At 50.9% G+C, this 15,465-nt stretch overlaps 5 protein-coding genes across 5 annotated transcripts; 2 read left to right on the top strand and 3 right to left on the bottom strand.

The window, feature by feature from the left end:
* Positions 1-3,180: 3,180 nt before the first annotated feature.
* On the bottom strand, positions 3,181-6,696 carry VE01_10674 (uncharacterized protein; the record flags this gene model as incomplete). Its single annotated transcript, XM_018280067.2, has 4 exons — positions 3,181-4,026; positions 4,077-4,306; positions 4,363-6,372; positions 6,418-6,696. The coding sequence occupies 4 exons, from the start codon at positions 6,694-6,696 to the stop codon at positions 3,234-3,236; spliced, it is 3,312 nt and encodes a 1,103-aa protein (XP_018125078.1). The 3' UTR covers positions 3,181-3,233.
* Positions 6,697-6,869: 173 nt separating this feature from the next.
* VE01_10675 (uncharacterized protein) lies at positions 6,870-8,402 on the top strand (the record flags this gene model as incomplete). Its single annotated transcript, XM_018280068.2, has 1 exon — positions 6,870-8,402. The coding sequence occupies exon 1, from the start codon at positions 7,041-7,043 to the stop codon at positions 8,400-8,402; it is 1,362 nt and encodes a 453-aa protein (XP_018125077.1). The 5' UTR covers positions 6,870-7,040.
* Positions 7,025-9,354, bottom strand: VE01_10676 (uncharacterized protein). Its single transcript, XM_059464169.1, has one exon. The coding sequence runs from the start codon at positions 9,207-9,209 to the stop codon at positions 8,625-8,627; it is 585 nt and encodes a 194-aa protein (XP_059319221.1). The 5' UTR covers positions 9,210-9,354; the 3' UTR covers positions 7,025-8,624.
* A 183-nt stretch (positions 9,355-9,537) lies between these two features.
* On the bottom strand, positions 9,538-12,126 carry VE01_10677 (uncharacterized protein). Its single transcript, XM_018280070.2, has one exon. The coding sequence runs from the start codon at positions 11,970-11,972 to the stop codon at positions 9,837-9,839; it is 2,136 nt and encodes a 711-aa protein (XP_018125076.1). The 5' UTR covers positions 11,973-12,126; the 3' UTR covers positions 9,538-9,836.
* A 1,991-nt stretch (positions 12,127-14,117) lies between these two features.
* On the top strand, positions 14,118-15,249 carry GRE2_5 (methylglyoxal reductase (NADPH-dependent) gre2). Its single transcript, XM_018280071.2, has 2 exons — positions 14,118-14,869; positions 14,919-15,249. Exons 1-2 carry the CDS (start codon positions 14,163-14,165, stop codon positions 15,217-15,219), a joined length of 1,008 nt encoding a protein of 335 aa, XP_018125080.1. The 5' UTR covers positions 14,118-14,162; the 3' UTR covers positions 15,220-15,249.
* The last annotated feature ends 216 nt before the right edge of the window (positions 15,250-15,465 follow it).

The raw sequence follows: 15,465 nt of genomic DNA on the forward strand, positions 1-15,465 counted from the left end.
CAGCCTCAAAGATTCGAATCATGACTCGAATCAGATTCGAGTCATGATTCGGCGAATACCTCAAAAATATGAATGATTCGGCGGATCGCCGAATAGTATTCGGGGGGTGATTCGCCGCACACTGAACTAGATAGTATAGTAGTAGGCGCGTGTAGCTATCTCTATTTAAAGTATATGTACGCTATGTAGGTAGGGATATGTATAGTATAGAGTTCGTATATAGTAACGAGGCGTAGGTGTAATAGGATAGAGCTGCTATTAAATGGATGTTAATGGGCGCGACCGGATTATGCTACTATAACGCAGTAGTAGGTGCCGCTGACGGGATGGTGCCGCCCTTCGGTAACTAGAATGGTGCCGCCTTGTCGATGCGGATGCCGCTGTTCGGATGCCGCCGCCGAATCCCATTTATGACCCGAGATATACATTTGAATTACAACACTACAGAACGGTTTTAGGATATTAGGAAGAGTGAAAAATAGAGTTTAAGTATACTGTAATCAATTCCCGTAAACCGTATCAGTTCCTATAAAAGCGCCTTAGAATGGCAGGTGTCTATAAACTTCTCGCGGGTATAGTGTCACGTTAGTACTTATGTAGCAGCAAGTAAATCTTTCACCACAACCGCTATAAATGCTCTATGATCCTTAAAATCAAGCAGGAGATAGAATGGGCATGTGCGCTTTATTCCCCGTGGTCGGTATCAGTTCTCGAGAACGGGTTTCAGTTCGGATCAGTTTGAAAGATACTAGATGTATATACAGTACATCCCCAAACCTACGCAGCAACAGCGCACTATGTTCCCACACCTACAACTCACCACGTTATGCTCTAATACTCCTCATACTCAAATGGGAGATAATTCACATATATCTAATTCAAACCCCGCGGTCGGTATCAGTTGTAAACAAGTAGTATCAGTTCGCATCAGTTTTGAAAACCGGATGCCTCTGCGGTTCCGCTCATACTTTACCGGAACCCGGCTAGTTACTATATACAGCATCTTGTAGCAGCCACAGCACGCCACGCTATAGTCGGATCTGTATAAAATTCAATCGTAGTATAATTCACATGTATCTAATTCAATTCCCGCGGTCGGTATCAGTTGTGAGCAAGTGGTATCAGTTAGGATCAGTTTGGTAGACCGAGTGCGCGGGCTGCTTATAATCCCATTACGGAACCCGACCATTCACTATAGGTAGCATCTTGCAACGGCCACAACTCGCCACCCCATAGTCACATCCTTCTTAAATCCAGTTATACAATAGTTCAGATGCATAGAATCCATTCCCCGCGGTCGGTATCAGTTGTGGGTAAGTGGTTTCAGTTCGGATCAGTTTGGTAGACGGGGTGCGCTAGCCTCTCATGATTACTACAGAATGCATCATCTTGCAGCGGCCACAACCCGTCATCCCGTAGTCGTATCGATCTAGAATTTAATTATACGATAGTTCACATGCATAGAATCCATTTCCCGCGGTCGGTATCAGTTGTACGCAAGTGGTTTCAGTTCGGATCAGTTTGGCGTAGTAGGTGCGCTGGCTGCTAATGAAAACTATTATATGATGCCAACCACTCAACACGCCACAGCCTGTAGCTCACTACGCCACGGCCTATAGCTCACCACGCTGCTATCGGAGGGTTTTCAAATTCAGACATACGATACTATAGGCATTTACGTACAGTTTCCCGCGGTCGGTATCAGTTTCGAGTAAGTGGTTTCAGTTCGGATCAGTTTGGCGTAGTCGCGCCTCAGCAGGGCAATGTGAGAGCCGCGCGCCTTACCATGCTACAGCCTATAGCTCACCACGCTGCTATCAGCGGGTTCTAAAATTCACAGATACGATACTATAGGCATTTATGTACAGCTTCCCGCGGTCGGTATCAGTTTCGAGTAAGTGGTTTCAGTTCGGATCAGTTTGGCGCAGCGGGCTTCAACAGTAGTAATGCCATACGGGGACTGTACACAGAACACACCACCTTAGAGAAGGGACAGCACATAACACAAGAATCGTAACTGGTTGAGATTTAAATACAGGATACTATAGACCTATATATTCGTTTCCCCGTGGTCGGTATCAGTTGTAGAAAGGCGGTTTCAGTTTAGATCAGTTTGGCGCCGTAGACAATGTGAGAGTTGGGCGCTCGCAGCATATGCGCGCGTCATATACATAGAACGCATCGGCCTCTGGTAGATATAGCACACGACGTGATTATCATAGGCAATAGAGATTGAAATCTAGAGTAATATAGACCTATACAAGTTATTTCCCGTGGTCGGTATCAGTTCTAGGTAAGCCGTTTCAGTTTGGATCAGTTTTGAGATGCCTCCTCAGACCGGTAGGGCTTGTCACGTAGAACGCGCCATGTTACAACGCACGTAGCTCATCACGCTATAACTATAGATACCTCATTTTGAAAACCTTGATTCTATAGACCTCTATACGCTATTCGCCGTGGTCGGTATCAGTTGTGAACAGTTTGTTTCAGTTTGGATCAGTTTTGAAATCCTGCGTAGATAGGCAAATCCAGACAGGCGAAGCCGGATAGGCGGGACATACCATCCTGTAATAACACACCATCTTACAACAGGCACAGCTCACCACATCAAGGTCGCAAATGCTTCATTTTTAAAATCTTAATTCTATAGACCTGTACACATTATTCTCCGTGGTCGGTATCAGTTGCGAACAGCTGGTTTCAGTTTGGATCAGTTTTAAAGTCCTGTGTAAACAGGCAAAGCGAAGCCGGACAGCCACCTTACAACTAGCACAGCTCACCACGCTACGGTCGCAAATGCTTCATTTTTGGACATGGAACTCTATATACATATACGTCTTGTTTACCGTAGTCGGTATAACTTTTGATCAATGGGTCAGGGACGCGATACGATTCCCAAGTGACTATTCCCGCAACGCATACATCTCGCCACACCACGGTCGCAAATGCCTGGTTTTTGGATATGGGTTTGTACCGGCATTTCAGTACCGATCCTTGTGGTTGGTATCAGTTGTGCGCAACGCGTTGGGAAGCATTTGGATCAGTTGCGCACAACGCGTTGGGGAGCCCAACCTGTTTGGACAGGCGAAGCGCGTCGCAACTCCGCGATGGAAAAAGGCTATAATACACGATTCAAACAGGCAAGCATTTACAAACCCATCCCGATGCAAACGGAAAGTCGTTTCATTTCTAACTCTACTCTAGCGACAACGCGAAGCAAATGGAGCCACAGTCTACCCGATCACGATAGGTTCCAGTAAAAAGAATCCAGCCGTAGCTGGTAAAGCATTGACGGAGCGGAGACGCGGGGCTAGTGGGAGGATGGTAGGGATCCCGTCAGCGCCGTACATGATGCACGGCGTTCCTTCCTCTATGCAGCCACCACAGCACCAATTTCCTGCTTCGTGGGCATTATCCGGCCTATTCCGCCGTCTGTTCACACGGTGGAAAACGCATCGCACGGCTAGAGGATTTGGGCGCCACCACTTCTTTCTGTCTCTTAGCGGGATGATGGCAGCCGTGATGGTGCCGAGAGTCTCCTCATGAACATGGGACGTGAACACGCCATTTCCCAAAGTGCTAGAGACCAAGAACCGAAAATCGAGGCTCCCGACGGCAACACCAGGCGGGGCCTCGATGCGCGAAGGCACGGGCACAGCAGAGGGACCTGCAGAGGTTGCGACAGGGACGGGCCCAGCCGGGGTCGCAGAAGTTGACGCGATAGGACCAACCGGGTTTGCAGGGGGCATAACAGGGCTATGTCCGGACACGTTGGTTGCGATATACAGAGGGGAGTTTCCGGACACGGATGGGACCACAGGAGAAGTTTCGGTCGCAGAAGCCTCGGTCGCGTTTGGTTCAATCACAGAAGTATGCACGGGGGTAGGCAATCTGGCTTTGGTCATGGGAATATCAGCATCCAACTCACGATGCTTACTACCGGCGGCATGACGGCTATTGATAGGCCCGCCTGTCCCGGTGGTATCAGAAATCTCGGCGCTGCTCGTGGCCATGGGCGTATCACCACTGGCGGCATGTCGACCATTGATTGGCCCGCCTGTCCCAGCAGTTCCAACAAACTCATTGCGGGTATCACGAAGCTCACCGCCGGCGGCATATCGACCACTGATCGGTTGCGCTCCGTGATGGAGACTCGTCGGTGCGCTGCGAGGGGGAGCTCGCAGTCGGCGAGAAGGGAGATGGCCCATCGCGCGGCGGACTCGTCGTCATAGATGATCCCGGGCGCGGAGGAGGGCTCATGCTCGTGAATGACGACGATGAAATGGACGAGGAACGAGAAAATGGCCTGCTCGGCTCGCAACCCACAGACGCGATCGATGGCCTGTCCAACCCACAGCCCACAGACACGCGCGCCTTTCGGCGTCTCTCTGCCTCCTCCTCTTCCTCCTGCTGCGCTTTCCGGACGCGCTCTCTCTCGTCTGCAGCAGCGCGCTTGAATTCGTTGGCGACTGCTTTGGTCACCTCCCCCTTCGTCGCGGAATCCCCAATCACAGTCAGGATCGTTTCCATCCTGCTGTCCTCTGACCCATCGACCGATTTCTGCAGGCGCTGGACCTTCTCGTCCATTTGGGCCAGACAATCGGATATCCTCTTGATCGACATCTCGAAGATAGAAGACATGACACTGTCTCGTCGCAGGTCCCAGAGAAGTTCCCGGATGCCGTTCCGCGAGTTGGTCACCGTGTCATCGACCTTAGACTGAACGGCCCGCATTGATGAGTCGATTTCGCTGATAATCCTCGCCCGGTTAGAGTGTGCCTCTAGCCGTGCTGTACTGGCCTCCTCGATGATTGCACGTTGAGCTTTCTCGATGGTTGTCTCAAGCATATCCTTTGTGAGGTCTACTCGATCACCAAATGCGCTTAGGATGGCGGAGAATCCGTCCGATTTCATCGCCACTCCCGCCATCTCGGCAACAGACTTGCTGAGCAGGTCGAGCTCGAAGACGGTATCTCCGATTCTGTTGCCGTTGAGATCTGCAGCGATGCCGATCTTGCTGAGCCGCCGTTGGGTATCTGCCATGCCCCTCTTGATCTGCTCGGACTGCATCGTTACGGCGTTCTCAATCGTCGACAACCTCGACGTGCTCGTGTTTGCTATCGAGTTAAGCTTCCCAAGCGACTCGGCGATAGCGTGGGACTTCTCGAGAGAGGCAATCTTTACGGAATGCTCGTTCTTCTGCGCGTCGTATAGCGCTTCTGCTTTCTCTGCACGAACGGTCATCTGCGTGATCTGGCCCCGAAGGGATTGGTTTGCCTCCTCTACCTTTCCTGCGACAACGGAATTCTGGCGGAGGGCGGTATTCTCGTGCTCAAGCCGTACAATATACCCCGAATTAGCCGCCTCGATAGCAGTCGTTATCTTGGCAAGTACGTCCTGCGTCTTCGCCGCATTCGAGACATCTGCCTCAAGCTTTGCGATGGCTAGAGTCTTCTCCTTAATGGCATTATAGCCTGATAGGATGTCACCCTGGAGGTGCTCAACTAACGCGCCCTTCCGGGTGTTGTCGCGAACGAGGTTCTCTTGCGCGGCCATTATGACAACCTTCTCCTGGTTGAGGGTAGCAACCTGGTCCGCAAGATCGGTGACGCGCAGCCCCGATGCCGTCTTCTCTTGCATAAAGCGGCCAACCTGAAGAAGCAGCCTTCGGTTTTCCCCTACCAAACCGGCGTTGGCAGTGCGCAGTCCGTCTACTGCCGTTTTAGCCTCTGCCTCAACCACTGCGATCCTTGTCGCCGAGTCTTGCGCTGACGTATGCGCCTGGAGGCGCTCCGTCGCCATCCTTAGCCCGTCCTCCGCTATCTTTTTCCGGAGAGTGCTGATGGTCGCAGCATCTCGAGATGTAGCATCTCGTGCGGCATTGAGGGCAGCGGCATCCGACTGCTTCAATGCATCCAGGTCCACAGTATATTTATTTTTCTCGTCCTGAAACTCCTTCCTCATCGCATCGAGATCGGCTTCAAGCCTCTCCTTCTCCTTCCTCATCGCATTAAGACTCTCCCTCTCATCCCGTAGCGCATCCATCTCAGCCTTCTCCTTGTCCCTCTCCTTCCTCATTGCATCAAGATCCGCCTCCCCCTTCTCCCTCTCTTTCCTCATCGCATCCAGCTCAATTTGAAGCCTTTCCTTCTCCTTCCTCGTCGCATCCATCTCCGCCTTCTCTTTCCCCCTCTCATCCCGCAACTGCTTTATCACCCCCTCAGCCGCATCAAGCTTCGCCTTTGCCCACTCTGAATCCGATTTGGCCACTCGTGAATCGACTCGCGCCTCGAGAAGTTCCCGATTCGTTTTCTGCTGCGCCTCCTTTAGGATCTCGACAGAGACCCCGAGTCGCTTCGCATTTGCGCTGTTCTAAAAGGTGCTCGTAGCACTAAACTTCTCTTTGAGATTCTCGACCTCGTTGGCGGCGTCATCCGCCTCATGTTCCAAGGCGAATGCTTCGGTCGTAAGCCGGCTCATCTCATCCCAGACTGCTGTACAATCCGCTTTTGCCTCCTCATCCCCATACTCCCCATCGATTTCCTGAAGTTCGCGAAGTCGGTCCACCTGATCGATAATATGCCTTTTCCTCTCCCGCTTCACTAATGCCATTTCAATTCCGCGGCCAAACCCGTCCTGGTTACCAGGATATGTGACACGGGTAACGCGCTCGAGGTGAACCCTAAACGGCTCCATGATTAGTTATTATGTATCGTAGGAAGGGCACAATCCGGTTAAGTAAGTCAGGCACAGTCTGGTCACAGAGAGATGAAGGTATGCGGAAACTGGGTTGGTCACTGCACATTCACCAGTCCCGATTAGGATACTGCCTCCAAAACCCGCAAACTCTCCATAGTGTGCTATGCTATCGAATACTTGATGATTTACATGTCCTGAACCCGTCTTGTCATCCTGCTGCCATCTTGTCATCCTAATGCCGCCCTGAACCGTCTTGTCATGCCGCTGTCATCCCCAAGATCAACCCCACCACCCCGCTACACGCCAACCCGCCAACCCCGCCATCCCCGCAACCGATCGCGATGCCATCCATACGAGAATCTGAAGGAGATCGCTACTCGGCCCCGAGATGTCGGGCGGATCTGGTAGAGGCCTTGGTGATAACCCCTGGACCATTCGACGATACCCGAATCGATGATGAAATGTTCGACACGCGTCAGGCCAACGACGCCACAACGCGCACCTTCAAATCAACGATCCTCAGGGTTCTTATGCAGGTCAATTTTCTCGTGATCAGAGGACTCGCCCTCGGAAATCTACCCGAAGAGGCTCGCACCACGCTCGATACCTTCTTTACCAACGACTACATCAACCTTGGTGACAACGTCCCGGGTGTGTACGTCAATTACATCGTTGACGAGAACGGGATCGCGCCTACGAAAGCCGATATCATCGAAATACTCGCCGTAATGAGAGAATACCTTGGGAACGACTCTGAAGTCCTCGCAGAACAGGTAGATGCGCAGTTTGGCGGGAGCCGGAAGGAATGGAGGTATGCGCATAAGCCAGAAACAAAGCGGGTTCAAGCTGCATTCATTAAAGGGATGGAGAAGAGGCTCGGGATACCTAAAGGCGCCGATGCCCAAGACTCAGCTGGATCCGAAGCCGACATTAAGGTCGAAGCTGAACCTGCTGGATCCGAAGTCGACGTCAAAGTCGAAGCCCATTCTGATGCTGACGCTGACGCTGACGCCCCATCTCGAGTCCCCGCTACCGCATACGCCCAATCCGACGATGACATGGACACCCCAATCCCATGCGGGATATCCGAAGTCGGTTTCAGCATCACCCCCCTCAAGCGCATCCAGGACCACCAAAAGCACACCAACAGCAACTCGATCATGAACCTCTTCGAGGCAGCCGCACGCTACCTGTTTGGCAACAGATATGCCATTCAGGGATATGTCGTTGCGCGGGTCGTAGACCCAACTCTCGCCGGCCTTTCCGAGGCAGTCATATCACGACTGGCCTGCTCGTACACCGACTGGGGAGGCGGATTTAACGGGAAGCTGGCTGGGCTTAGCGTACACGGGTTGAACAACATGCCTACGGTCCTTGCAGATACTAAGCTCACAAGAGAGGCATGGATAACGCACGAGGCCAACGAAGACATGGCAAACGTAGAGGATGAGAGGGTGCGGGTGCAGGAGAGGATTGCTTTTCTTGAGCAACGGATTGCTTCACGACATGATCGCCATAACTATGCCACAGAGAGGTGCATCGATGCCGCCGAGGCATACTTACTCCAGTCCGGTCGTCGCGCAGATGCCTACGAAAAGATTAAGGAGGAGAAGGAGAAGTGGGAGGAGTTCAAACGAAAAGCGGAAGAAGAGAAGGATCCCGACTGGCTCAAGAAGGTCAGGGATGTATGTGGCGCAACGTGATGTGGCGTAAACTCAAAGTATGTATTGCTCCCCTTGCTCCCTTAATTCTTGTCCCTCCCGTTACATCAAACACGGTATGTATTGCTACTGCTTGTCATCGCGTTAGAACCCGTAAATTGTAGTTTTCAATTTGATTATCTGCTTGCAGCCGCTAGCCATGTCGTCCTATGTTGATCTGCCGCCGAGCCGCATCCGTAATGCCAAGCAGGGTCTATCCCGGCGTTACTCAAACGCATCCCGGAGAAGCACGAACGCCTCATCAAACGCGCGCTCAAGCTGCATGACAATCACCCGGCATTCCACATCTTCAACCTGCCTGCCCGCAGCCTCCATCGCCATCCCAATCCGCCATGCTGCCGCCATTAAGTGACGGATTAGGTCGCCACCACCGACCTCGCGCTCCCACACCTCGTTGTCCCCTACTGGTCTCACCAGCCCGCCCCTGATATATCCGCGTAGTGCCCTGGTAGATGTAATGACTCTGTCCCCGACGGCGTGTCTCTCGGTGTCATCCAGTTCCCCCCCAGCCATGCCGATACACCGAATTATACCCTGGAGCGATATGATAGATCGGTAAATAAACATTATCACGAAGGTGCCGCAGATCTGATCATCGGTTTCTCTCTGGCGCGCCACCTTCTCCTGTTGACTGTGCGTGAGGTAACCGTCCCCGCTTCCACCTTCCCCATTCCGAGTTGGTCGATCTTGGCTGTTGTGGCTGCCTATGAACGCGTTGTCATCTGCCCCGTCTTCGCTGTTTGGGACTTCATCTCGAGCAGTGCTTGCATCTTGGCTGTTGATATCCATCTTCAGAGGTTGACGTGTTCGAGTAATGGGGCTGAGACAAGATCGGATTTTAGATTTGTGCTGAAACGTTGGATTTTTTTGTCTGAAGACCTCACGAGTGCGGAATCTGTGCCTTGGCGGATAGTTGGGAAGCAGGTGCGGATTCTGTGCTTTGATATGTAGTCAGAACGCGTTTAGCAAGATAACACCCTCAAGGTCTTATCGCGTATTCACTTCATCGCGTTATATTGAAATTACAGATTATACTTGGAGGAATAGCTTTCATTAGAGTTATATATGCTTTTTGCTACCCATCTTCATAAACGAGTGACTATAGGCCTCTTCTCCCCTCCCATCCGGTTCCGTACTTCGCCTTTGAAAAATGATTATCTCCCCATCCATAACACGCCTTTGAAAAATGATTGTCCCCATCCGGTTCCGCGCGCCTTTGAAATGATTGTCCCCGCGTAGTTCTGCTCGCCTTTGAAAATGATTGTTCCCCATCCGGTTCCGCGCGCTATTGAAATGATTGTCGCTCTCCTATAAGATATATTCGAATGCCGTCCCACTTAGTTCTGCCTCTGCGAATTTGGTAAAAATGCGATGGGTTTGATACGTCTGCCGCTCGACTTGATTTCACCTTCGAGCTCATGCCTGCCGTTTGGCAGCAGGCTGATCATCACCCTGTTCCTCTCCCCTCTTCCTCTTAAGTTCCTCGAACCTCAAATCTATTCCTGCGAATGTAGCGCGAACTTGCTGCTGAACCTCCTTAATGTCGCTTAGCTTTAATTGTTCTGAGGCGTTAACAATCTTGCCAAGTTGATCGTGAGCGGATAGAATGCCTCCCATTACGAACATTTTGGGTAACTCGACGTCTTGATGCCGAGGCAGAAACTCCCTGCTCCATGGGTTTGGTGTTCCGACGGGTACTGCTTGGTAGCCTAGAAGTGTACAGAGGTCACTGTAACAATCACGCTCTGATAGAACACCCGGTTGGGGTGTAGAGGGGTTTCCATTCTGGTCGAGAGAGCGCGGAGCGATTTGGAGCTTGATAGCCTGCTGGCGGTTTCGTGCCTCTTCATGTTGGGTGAACCGGGAGACCTCTTCGTATTGGTTGGGCTTGAATAGCTGGGGGAAGGTCAAATCATCCTCGTCTTCATCTTCAAAACCTTGATGCTTGTAGTTACCGTCATGAGGTTTAAGACTCTCATTACGGTATAAGAACTGTACGTCTGGCTCTGCCTCAGCGTCCTGCGTATCACCAGAAGTGCGGTTGTCTCGCTGCTGTTCGCTCTCTTTTTTAAAAATGTATCCTTCCCGAAGGAGCTGTTGGCGATGGGCATGGTCGAGCTGCTCTTGCTCATAGCGCTCCTTGTCCTGATCGGCAAGCTCCTGTTGGACGCGTTCAGCTGCAACCTGGCGTTTCTCCATCTCAATGCGTTGATTCGCCTCTGCTTCTAGGCGTTGCTTCTTAATGCGCTCTGCCTCCAGGCGCTTAGCTTCTGCAGCCCGTTGAGTCTCCTCTTCCCATAGTCGACGTCTCTCTGCAACCTGGATCTGCTTCTGCTTTAACTCCTTCTCCCTTTGAGCAAAGGCATTCTTTTGCTCGTTAATTTCTTTTGCTTCAGCTGAAAGGCGACGTTCCTCATCCGAGTCGAAACCTGTGTTCTCTTTGTTGGTAGGAGCGTTGGATTGGGAGGCGAGAACCGATTCGGACCGTGCTATAACCTGGTCTGGATTTTCTTTGCGATCTGACTCTTCTGAATCGAACGGGTCTAGTAATTTCCGCTTCTTCTTCTCTCCGTCCTTTGTTCCGGCTGACTGGGATGGCTGGTTCCGCCATAAATTCACCGACCTCGACTTGGGAATTATAGCCTCCTCCCCATCATCGTCATCATCATCCTCCTCGTCAGAATCAACCGGTTTATCAACCACGTTAGGAATCCGTTTCGCCTTTGGCTTCTCTGATGCCCTTTTCGGTTTGCGCGCCACCTTGGCCTTCTTCTGCTTCTTTGTAATAAGTCCATCTTGGTCCTCTGAGTCGCTCGTAGAGTTGTATCCCCCACGACTATAGACTGGTGTCGGGTTCTCGATTGGGGAATCGGTCATCTTTGAGGCGTCTTTGTTGAATCTCTTCTCACAAGACAACCGGCGGTATCTCAGACCCATGGAGTCATACATCTTCCTCGGAGCATAGCGTTTGAGCCAAGCATCTGCATATGCTTTGGCTTGAACCGAATCGGCGATCCTCACCCCGTGGACAATGCCATGCCACCACTCGGCATAGTTTGGTTGCGCCTGGAAGTTCTTTTCGGTCACCGAACCAGGCTTCCTATTCTGATCAGGCCCAAGACACCCACGCAGCGTCATGCCGTCGATCGTCATCAGGTCACCGCTGCTGTCATATAGGGTCGTTCCATTTTTATTCAGACTGTTTCGAAGCGGTTTGGATTTAATGCCCTGTCCAGGACTTGCCTTTTTTTGGATACTACCAGACCGAACAAAACCCTTGTAATCCCACAGCGATCTCGGGGGGAAGTATAGCTCATCGTCTGGCGGCAGGAGGCTCCAGTATCGCATTACGATCATCACGCCATGAGATAACGGCTGATCCTTGGGGATCATCGCCATCCTTAGCGGACCCGATCCGATGGTCGGGTTCCAGACATTCCCACCATTTGGATCCAGTACGCACCCAGCCGGAGTGTTCTTGTAATATCCTATTTTGGCCGGGACAAGTTCAGGGAACTCGGTAAGCAAACCAGCTTTTGCCTTAGCAGCCATTTTCAACCGGGTCGGTGTAGTCGGCGAGCTTGCCCAAGCGGGTCTGATCCGGTCGGACGAGAAGGGTTCAGTTGACCAGGTCGATATGTGTGTCGGATGGGTGTATGTAGTGAAGCTGTGAAACCAAAGTCAGCTAACTTCAAATTCATCAAATTGCATTATGCGCAAAGAAAACTTTGTAAGAAAACGTCGCAAGATCGAGGGCTATGGATATGATTTCACTTCACGTATACATAGTAGGGCATTTGAACTCACCTCTGCTCATAATCTGCACCTTTTTTTGCAGTGTTTACTGCAAAAAAGAGGCAATCTGCTCCTTAAAGTGATGTTAGAGTATGTTTGATAGGGTTAAAGGAAGCAATAGCGCAGCATACCTTCGTATCTTGGGTTGACAGTGTAAAAGAGAGCTTTTAGTGAGGTTAGAGTAAGTTTAATGGGGTCAAGAGAAGCAATGGCGCAGCATACCTCAGTATCTTGTTTCGGTGACGACAGAGAGAGACGATGAGGTCGGGTGCAGTGCAGCAAGATGAAGCTGAGGTGTGACGGCGAGAGAGGGAAGAGCAAACTGAGGCAACGAGAGTTTTGGCAGCGAGAGAGAGACAAGATGAAGGTGAACGGGAACAGTGAACGAAATAATGCGTATATCACTCCTAGCAAGAATATTCACTCCTGGTATTTGCCGCTGCGCCCTATATCAGCCCAAATGCCTTTACAAACTTACAGAACACGCCGACCGGTTGGGATATCCCCGTAGCTCCTCTACCCCGATTAGATTGAGAAACATAACATGCAAACCGGTTGGGTTATCACTACGCCGACCGGTTGGGATCCCCGTATCTCGTTTGCCCTAACTGCTTCAGATTGAGAAACATAACATGCAAACCGGTTGGGTTATCACTACGCCGACCGGTTGGGATCCCCGTATCTCGTTTGCCCTAACTGCTTCAGATTGAGAAACATAACATGCAAACCGGTTGGGTTATCACTACGCCGACCGGTTAGGATCCCTGTACCTCGTCTGCCCCGACTGCTTTAGATAACATAACATGCAAACCGGTTGGGCTATCACTACGCCAAGCGGTTGGGATATCCTCATGGCTCCTCAGTCGCCCTCGACCGCTTCGGATTAAGAAACGTAACACGCCAACCGGTTGGGATCCCCGTACCTACTGCCCCGACCGCTTTAGATTAAGAAACATAACAACGCAAACTGGTTGGGCTGTTACTACGCTAACCGGTTAGGATATCCTCATGGGTCCTCAGCCGCCCTCGACTGCTACGGATTAGAAAGTAGAACACGCCGACTGGTTGGGCTATCACTACGCCGACTGGTTGGGATATCCTCGTAACTCCTCGACTGTCCCAAACTGCAACGGAGTGAGAGGCAGGCCTTCCACACCGCAACTGATCGCCACCTCAAAACTACAAAACACGCCAACTGATCAGGTTATCCCCGTAGAAACTCTACGGCATGCGATATACGTTCTCTCACGCGACCACCTCAGACGTTAGAGGTATGCGCTAAAACCAGAGACACGGCGCATGCAAGCCACGTTTATCGATGGAATAGAATAGCCAACGGCTGATGCCTAAGAATCAGCTGGATCTGAAGCCGACATCAAGGTCGAAGCTGAACCGGCAGGGAAGAACGATAGAGATGGGCATGGTAGGGAAGAACGATAGAGACTAGCATAGTAGGGAAGAACGATAGAGACAGACATGGTAGGGAAGAACGATAGAGATGGGCATAGTAGGGAAGAACGACAGAGACTAGTATAGTAGGGAATAGCAACAGAGATGGGCACAGTAGGGGAAGAACGACAGAGACGGACTCGTAGCACTAAACTTCTCCTTAGTAGTAATGACGAAAGTAGTTTAGAGTTGCTAACAAACCTTAGCGCGACATATAATTTATAAGCTTAAAGTCGCCATTTAATATGAGAAAATGAATAGTAATCAACGGGTAGGCACTACTTCATTTCTACACAGAAGTCGTCTCGAGTGACAAATGGAGAGATTAGTGAACAACAGCAAGTCCGTGATTATAGAGCAGAATAGGCGTCGACGGTATGACGTGCGGGATGGCTGCAAACAAACTATATAATACACGCCTTCGTCGTTATAATCATCTCATTACCATCGTCTTGTTCATTCAATAATATCAATTAATACAACCAACCAATCGCCGAAATGTCTCTTAATTCTGTTCTTTTGACCGGTGGCACAGGCAGCCTCGGCGCAAGCATCCTCTCGCAGCTGCTCTCGAAGGGCCACAGCGTGACTGCGGTCGTGCGATCCCTCAAGAAGTCCGCGCCTTTCCTCACCCGACAGTATGCCTCTCAAGTCGATTCCGGGAAGCTCAAGCTTGTCGAGGTTCCTGACATGACGGTCCCACACGCATTTGACGAGCTTGTAAAGACCGTCGATGCCATAATCCATGTGGCTACCCCTCTGTCAGACAGCGACTTTCAGAGGACACTTATTGATGCGACCTTAGCCATCAACGAGAATATATTCGCAGCATCTCTGAAAGCTCCCTCTGTCAAGCGCATTGTCATCACTGGCAGCATTGTGTCTACGATGGCCCTTCCTGATGTTCTGTTCCGACCCATCACTGTGAGCGCGGACGACTATTCCACTATTACTAACGAGCAGGGCCTATCAAGTCTCCCAGCCGCATATCAATACGCCAAAACTTCATCCGAGAAGAAGGCCTGGGAGTTCATGAAGACGGCAAAGCCATCCTTTGATCTTGTCGTCCTGCTAGCCCCTGCTATTACTGGAAAATGCATCCAGGAAGGATTCGTGCCATCCAAAACGGCCCTCGGAGGCATGGCCGAAATCTACCAGAATGTCTTTGACGTCGAGACTCCGGGACTTGTCTTCCCTTTCGTTATGTAAGTTTATGTTTTCGGCGTTAGTTGGTACGCATACTAATTCAATTAGGGATGTCGAGGATGTTGCTTCTATCCATGTTAAGAGTCTGGACTTGAAAGTCGCAGGGAATGAGAGATACCTCTTCCATTCCGGTCATCCTCAGAACTCGTCAGAAATCGCGAAAAAGATTCGCGAGGAGTATCCCCAGTTAAGAAACCGTGTCCCCGAAGTCCTCGACGAAAGTGCGGAGTCTCCTGTCAAGGTGAAGGTAGACACTTCCAAGTCCGACAAGGTGTTTGGCGGGCCGTGGAAGGATTGGTGGGAGTCTGCAAAGGACACAGTTGACGACATTATCAAGTTTGAGAAATAGACTGTCAGCTTGTAATTTACCAAACTAAAGATATTAAACAAATGTGTTGCTGTCACCTCGAGTGTTGTATAAACAGGCGGCTTCGGGAACGAGCACCAGTGTTGCCCGAGTACTACTCGTTGCGAGTACTACTCGAGTAATTACTCGAGTAGTACTCGACTCGAAGAAATCTGAACTACTCGAGTACTACTCGAGTAGTACTCGAGTAGTACTCGAGTAGTTGCCAAGATAGCCAAGAAGCGGGGT

Source organism: Pseudogymnoascus verrucosus, assembly GCF_001662655.1.
Source record: "Pseudogymnoascus verrucosus strain UAMH 10579 unplaced genomic scaffold scaffold_97, whole genome shotgun sequence".
Classification (NCBI taxonomy): Eukaryota; Fungi; Ascomycota; class Leotiomycetes; order Thelebolales; family Thelebolaceae; genus Pseudogymnoascus; species Pseudogymnoascus verrucosus.